The sequence below is a fragment of the Enhydra lutris genome, unplaced genomic scaffold, assembly GCF_002288905.1.
Source record: "Enhydra lutris kenyoni isolate GAN:26980312 unplaced genomic scaffold, ASM228890v2 scaffoldscaffold39, whole genome shotgun sequence".
In the NCBI taxonomy this organism is placed as follows: domain Eukaryota; kingdom Metazoa; phylum Chordata; class Mammalia; order Carnivora; family Mustelidae; genus Enhydra; species Enhydra lutris.
Window position 1 is genome coordinate 27,490,624 of NW_019154123.1, and position 7,796 is coordinate 27,498,419.

General features: G+C 38.2%; 1 protein-coding gene across 1 annotated transcript in view; it reads right to left on the bottom strand.

Annotated features, from left to right (window-relative positions):
• The window catches only part of LOC111155098 (leishmanolysin like peptidase), an 83,233-nt gene that overhangs the window by 27,248 nt on the left and 48,189 nt on the right, over nucleotides 1-7,796 (bottom strand). The window contains exon 12 of the mRNA XM_022515152.1: nucleotides 6,289-6,399. Within this exon, the coding sequence (XP_022370860.1) occupies nucleotides 6,289-6,399 (111 nt within the window). The remainder of the gene's footprint in view (nucleotides 1-6,288; nucleotides 6,400-7,796) is intronic.

Below are 7,796 nucleotides of genomic sequence, written 5' to 3' on the forward strand. Positions count from 1 at the left end.
GGTGGCACCTGGGTGGCTCAGTGGGTTAAGCCTCTGCCTTCCGCTCAGGTCATGATCTCAAAGCCCTGGGATCGAGCTCCGCATCGGGCTCTCTGCTCAGCGGGGAGCCCGCTTTCCCCACCCCTGCCTGCCTCTCTTCCTACTTGTGATCTCTCTCTCTGTCACATAAATAAATAAATAAAAACAAAACAAAACAAAAAAAACCCAAAAAACAGATATGGAAGGAAAACTTCCAAACCCATTTTATGAGGTCAGCATTACCTTGATCTCAAAACGAGATAAAGACTCCACCAAAAAGGATAATTACAGACCAATATCCCTAATGAACATGGATGCAGAAATTTTGACCAAAACACTAGCCAGTAGGATCCAACAGTACATTAAAAGGATTATTCACCAAGACCAAGTGGGATTTATTCCTGGGCTGCAAGGTTGGTTCAACATCCACAAATCAATCAATGTCATACACTAAATTAATCAAAGGAGAAGAACCATATGATCCTCTCAATAGATGCAGAAAAAGCTTTGACAAAGTATAGCATCCTTTCTTTTTTAAAAAATATTTTATTTATTTATTTGAGAGAGAGAGAGAGAAATAGTGACAGAGAGCATGAGTAGGGAGGAAAGGAGAAGCAGACTCCCTACTAAGGAGGGAGCCCAACGTGGGACTCGATTCCAGGATCCTGGGACCATGACCTGAGCTGAAGCAGATGCCAACTGACTGAGCCAACCAGGCTCCCCTCCTATCTTGATTAAAACTCTTCTCAGTGTAGGGATAGAGGTTATATACCTCAATATCATAAAAGCCATCTATGAAAAGCCCATAGCGAGTATCATTCTTAATGGGGAAAAACTGAAAGCTTTTCCCCTAAGGTCAGGAATGCAGCACGGATGGCCACTATCATCATTGCTATTCAAAATAGTACTGGAAGTCCAAGCCTCAGCAATCAGACAACAAAAAGAAATAAAAGCCATCTGAATCCACAAAGAAGAAGTCAAACTCTCACTCTTTGCAGATGATATGATACTTTATGTGGGAAATCCAAAAGAATCCATTCCATAACTGCTAGAACTCATATAGGAATTCAGTAAAGTGGCAGGATATAAAATCAATGCACAGAAATCAGTTGCATTTCTATACACTAACAACAAGACAGAAGAAAGATAAATTAAGGAGTCGATCCCATTTACAATTGCACCCAAAACCACAGGATACCTAGGAACACATCTAGCCAAAAAGGCAAAGAATCTGTACTCAGAAAACTATAAAGTACTCATGAAAGAAATTGAGGAAGACACACAGAAATGGAAAAATGTTCCATGCTCATGGAATGGAAGAACAAATATTGTTAAAATGTCTATGCTAGAATGATCTACATATTCAATGCAATCCCTATCAAAATACCATCAATGTTTTTCACAGAACTGGAACAAATAATCCTACAATTTGTATGGAACCAGAAAAGACCCTGAATAGCCAGAGGAATGTTGAAACAGAAAACCAAAGCTGGTGGCATCACAATTCTGGACTTCAAGCTCTACCACAAAGCTGTAATAATCAAGACAGTATGGTACTGGCACAAAAACAGACACATAGATCAATGGAACAGAACAGAGAACTCAGAAATGGACACTGAACTCTATGGTCAACTAATATTCAACAAAGCAGGAAAGAATATTCAATGGAAAAAAAGACAATCTCTTCAACAAATGGTGTTGGAAAAATTGGACAGCCACAAGTGGAAGAATGAAAATAGACCATTTTCTTACACCATATACAAAAATAGACTCAAAATGGATGAAAGACTTAAAGGTGAGGCAGGTATCCATCAAAATACTAGAAGAAAACACAGGTAGCAACCTCTTTGACTTCTGCTGTAGCAAGTTCTTCCCACACACATCACCAAAGGCAAAGTAAACAAAAGCAAAAGTGAATGGACTGGGACTTGATCAAGATAAAAAGCTTTTGGGGGTGCCTGGGTGGCTCAGTGGGTTGAGCCTCTGCCTTTGGTTCGGGTCATGATCCCAGGGTCCTGAGATTGAGCCCCATATCGGGCTCTCTGCTGGGCAGGGAGCCTGCTTCCCCCTCTCTCTCTGCCTGCCTCTCTGCCTACTTGTGATCTCTGTCTGTTAAAGAAATAAATTAAAAAAAAAAAAAAGATAAAAAGCTTTTGCATAGCAAAGGAAACAATCGACAAAACCAAAAGACAACCAACTGAATGGGCGAATATCTTTGTAAACGACAAATCAGATAAAGGGTTAGTATCCAAAATCTATGAAGAACTTATCAAACTCAACACCCAAAGAACAAATAAACAAATCCAGAAACGGGAAGAAGACATGAACAGACATTTCTGCAAAGAAGACATTCAAATGGCCAACAGACACATGAAAAAGTGCTCAACATCACTCGGCATCCGGGAACTACAAATCAAAACCACAATGAGATACCACCTCACACCAGTCAGAATGGCTAATATGAACAAGTCAGGAAATGACAGATGTTGGAGAGGATGTGGAGAAAGGACGAAACCAGAGAGGGAGACAAACCATAAGAGACTTTTTTTTTTCTAATTAACATATAATGTATTATTTGCCCAAGGGGTACAGGTCTGTGAATCAAAGACACAGCACTCACCATAGCACATACCCTCCCCAATGTCCATAACCCAGCTACCCTGTCCCTCCCTTCCACCGGGCAGCAACCCTCAGTTTGTTTTGTGAGATTAGGAGTCTCAACACTAAGAGACTCTTAATCTCACAAAACAAACTGAGGGTTTCTGGAGTGGAGGGGGGTGGGAGGGATGGGGTGCCTGGGTGATAGACATTGGGGAGGATATGTGTTGTGGTGAGTGCTGTGTATTGTGTAAGACTGATGAATCACAGACCTATACCCCTGAAGCAAATAATATATGTTAATAATAAATAGATAATAATATTTGAAAACCAAACAGTGTAATCTATCATATTAACAGAGTTTTTTTTTTTAATCACATGATTATATCAACCAAAGCAAAAAAAGGATTTGATAAAAGTCAACATCCATTGTGATAAAAACTCTCAGAAATATAGGTAAAGAGGGGAACTTCAACTTGAACAGAAGCATCTACAAAACACCTACAACTAACATCATACTTAATAGTGAAAAACTGAATGTCCCCTTCCCCCAACTGTCTTCATGGATTAAAAAGCTCAATAGAGGGGCACCTGGGTGGCTCAGTGGGTTAAGCCTCTGCCTTCAGCTCAGGTCATGATCTCAGGGTCCTGGGATGGAGCCCCACATCGGGCTCTCTGCTCAGCAGGGAGCCTGCTTCCCCCTCTCTCTCTGCCTGCCTCTCTGCCTACTTGTGATCTGTCAAATAAATAAATAAAATCTTAAAAAAAAAAAAAGCTCAATAGAGCTAAGATGTCAATTCTCCTAAAATTGATATATAAGTTTAACACAATTCATAGAAAAATCCCAGCAAGATTTTTTGTAGACACGGTTATTCTGAAATTTTATGAAAGGCAAAGGAACTAGAACAGCTAAGATAATTTTAAAAAGAGTAAAGTAGATCAGTTTACAGATTTTAAGACATAGTATCGCTACAGTAATCAAGGACTGTGCAGTATTAATGAAGTGGCAGACACATAGACCAATGGAACAGGAAGCGAGAGCACAGAAATAGACCCATATAAATACACCCAGCTGATTCTCTGACAAATGCAAGAAAGCAATTTAATAAAAGAAAGACAGCCTTTTCAACAAATGGTGCTGGAGCAACTGAACATCCATACACAAAACAAAGAACCTTGATCAAAGTCTCCCACTTTATACAAAAATTAATTCAAAATGGATCTCAGACTGCAATATACAACATAAAGCAATTAAATTTTTGAAAAAGAAATACAAGAATCTTTGAGATTTAGGGCTTTGCCATTGACTTGATATTGAAAGTATGTCTCAGAAAAGGACATATTGATGATCTGGACTTCTCCAAAGTTAAAAACTTTTACTCTACAAAAGACCCTATTAAGAGAATAAAAAGAAAAATTACAGATTAGGAGAAAATGTATGCAAACCACATATCTGACAAATGACTAGTACTTAGACTATACTAAAAACTTTCAAAACTTAACAGTAAAAAAAAAAAAAAAGAAAGAAAGAGAAAAGCAAACATTTCAATTAGAAAATTGGCCTAAGACATGAAGAGGTATCTCATCAAAGAGGCTATACAGACATCAAATAAGCACATGAATAAGATATTCAACATCATTAGGCATTAAGGAAATGCAAAGTAAAACCACAATGAGATATCACTACTATCTTTCAGAGTAACTAAAATAAAAAACAGTGACAACATTAAATGCTCACAAGGATATGGAAAAACTGTCATCACTTATACATTGCTGGTAGAATATAAAACATTGTATAGCCATTCTGGAAAAGAATACTGGAGCTCTGGAAAAGAGTTCAGCAGTTCCTTAGAGAACTAAACTTCCAACTACCATATGACTCAGCAATTGCTTATCTTGGAGAAATGAAGATTTCTTTTCACACAAAAACCTGCACACAAATGTTTACAGCAGCTTTATTCATAATAGTCCAAAACTGGAAACAACCTAGGTATCCTCCCACATGTGAATGTTTAGGGCACCTGGGTGGCTCAGTCCATTAAACAGCTGCCTTCAGCTCAGGTCATGATCTCAGGGTCCTGGGATGAGCCTGGAACGGGCTCCCTATTCAGTGGGTAGTCCGTATCTCCCTCTATCCTTATCCCCTGCTTGTGATCTCTCTCTCTCACTCTTTCAAATAAATCTTTAAAACAACAACAACAACAACAAAACATGTGAATGCTTAAACAAACTGTGGTACATCCATATCATGGAATATTATTCAGCTATTAACTTGAGGAAACTATTGATATACACAACCCAGAAAATCATGTGGAGTGAAAAAAGTCAGCCCCAACAGGTTATATATAGAATGAATCAATTTATATAACATTCTTTAAATGGCAAAATTATAGAAATGAGGAACAGATTAGTGGTTTCCAGGGGTGTAAGAGGGGCTGGAGTGGGAGGGAAGTAGGTATAAACCTATAAAATGGCAACATGAAGGATTCCTGTGGTACTGAAATGTTCTGTGTCTGATTGTATCAACGTCAACATCCTGGCTGTGTTACTATACTACAGTTATTACAAGATGCTACCAATTAAGAAAACTGGATAAAGTATATATGGAATCTCTGTATATTTCTTTAAAACTACATGTAAACCTATAATTATCTTAAAATAAAAAGTTAAAAATATACATTTACAAGGATACCTGCTGGCTCAGTCCATGAAGTGTGAGGCTTTTTTTTTTTTTTTTTAAGATTTTATTTATTTATTCGTCAGAGAGAGAGAGAGAACAAACATGCAGAGGGAGAAGCAGGCTCCCTGCTGAGCAAGGAACCCAATGCAGGACTCGATCCCCGAATCCTGGGATCATGACCTGAGCCAAACACAGCCACTTAACCAACTGAAACACCCAAGAGTCCCGAAATGTGAGGCTCTCGATCTCAGGGTTATGAGTTCAAGCTTCACAGTGGGCATAGAGCTTACTTAAAAAAAAAATGCATAAACATATGAATATGTGGGTATACACATCCCTCAAACTTGATGAGTGGACTTTTAAAAAGTTTGCTAGGTGATTTTGATTTTCATCCAGATTTGAGAGCCATTATTCAAAAGTATTTTCATGTTTTTAGATACTGAATCAACAGCTGCATCTATGTTTATGAGTGCATTCTCTGAAGAAAATAGTAAGAATGATAGAATATGCAAAAATTTTATAGTTTATCATTTATTCATTATAAACTAAGTAGAAATGCTTATGGCTCTCATTCCCACATTGTGGATTCTTTTTGTATATGATTTAAAACAATAATGTATCGGGACGCCTGGGTGGCTCAGGTGGTCAAGCAGCTGCCTTCAGCTCAGGTCATGATCCCAGCGTCCTTAGATCGAGTCCCACATAGGGCTCCTTGCTCGGCGGGGAGCCTGCTTCTCCCTCTGCCTCTGCCTGCCACTCTGTTTGCCTGTGCTCACTCTCTCTGATAAATAAATAAATAAATAATCTTAAAAAAAAAAAAATGTATCTACTTATTATATTACCACGAAGCACCACAGATGGTTTTCTGTACATTTTGAAATTGAACTGTTTAGGTAACATTTTCAAAATAGTGACATTTTAGGTTTAGGATAAAGAACAAAATCAGAAATCAACCATGTTATCACAGATATAATGAGGAAATGTGTTCTTACTTTTGTTTCTGCTGGTCAATCCAGAATTTGCAGCTCTTCCTGACGAAGTCACAGCCCATTCCTCGGCCCCAGTCTAACTTCTCAGCCATACTGTAATTAGCCTTATACCAGCTGTGGAAATAATTCAAATAAAGAAGTTATTACTGTCATTTTAAAAACAATTCCAGCATACTAATTACAAATCTCAACAATGAGCAAACCAGTACCTCAAGACAGAGAAGCATTTACAAGCAAAGCACTTACACATGGGAACTGTTGCACAAAATCATGTAAAATAAGCACTGGGAAACTTGTCTTATGGTGAGGGTACTTTCGTATTTGAAAAAAAAGAAAAAACCAAAATATGTTGTCACTGTAATTTTCAAAAATGACAGAAGTCACAGAGTAGAAAGTGGTTAAGATGTGAGACAAAGGGATTAAGGGCCAAAGAAATAAAAAGAGAATGAGAAAAAAAGACAAGGGAGTAAACTAAGGAAGAAATAGTGGACTTACTAGTTGGATAAACATTACCTAATCTGATTCAGTTGGCCCTAGTTTCTTGCTTTGCGGCCTTGAATTCGTGATATTCCATCAATATAGGTTCTGCTTGTGACTAAAAATTACACTATTATAATAAGACATATGAATATTTTTGTCTAAAATTAAAATTTTTTTTAAATGTTCTAATTTCAGAAAAAAAACCCACATTTATTTGGTTTCCTGGCAAATTTATTTATTTATTATTTTTTTAAAGATTGTATTTATTTACTTGACAGACAGAGATAACAAGTAGGCAGAGAGGCAGGCAGAGAGAGAGGAGAAAGCAGGCTCCCCGCTGAGCAGAGAGCCCAATACAGGGCTGGATCCCAGGACCCTGGGATCATGACCTGGGCCGAAGGCAGAGGCTTAACCCACAGAGCCACCCAGGTGCCCCAGTTTCCTGGCAAATTTAATCAAAGCCTAGGAACCTACTTTTATTAGTTTTTCTTTTTCAAGATTTTATTTGAGAGAGAGAGAGAGAGAGCATGAGAGCACAAGCAGGAAGAGCGGCAGAGGGAAAGGGAGAAGCAGGCTCCATGCTTAGCAGAGAGCCTGATGTGGGACTCAATACCAGGACCCTGGGATCATGACCTGAGCCAAAGGCAGACACTTAACCAACTGAGCTACCCAGGTGCCCCTTTCTTCTTTATTCTTAATAATAAGATTAGTTGGGGCGCCTGGGTGGCTCAGTGGGTTAAAGCCTCTGCCTTCAGCTCAGGTCATGATCCCATGGTCCTGGGATGGAGCACGGCATCGGGCTCTCTGCTCAGCAGGGAGCCTGCTTCCTCCTCTCTCTGCCTGCTTCTCTGCGTACTTGTGATCTCTGTCTGTCAAATAAATAAATAAAAATCTTTAAAAAAAAATAATAAGATTAGTTTACAAAAACTATAAAATTATAAAAAATAGATTCTTACCATATATACACACACGCACACACATGTATATATATATATATATATATATATATATATATATATATATATATATAT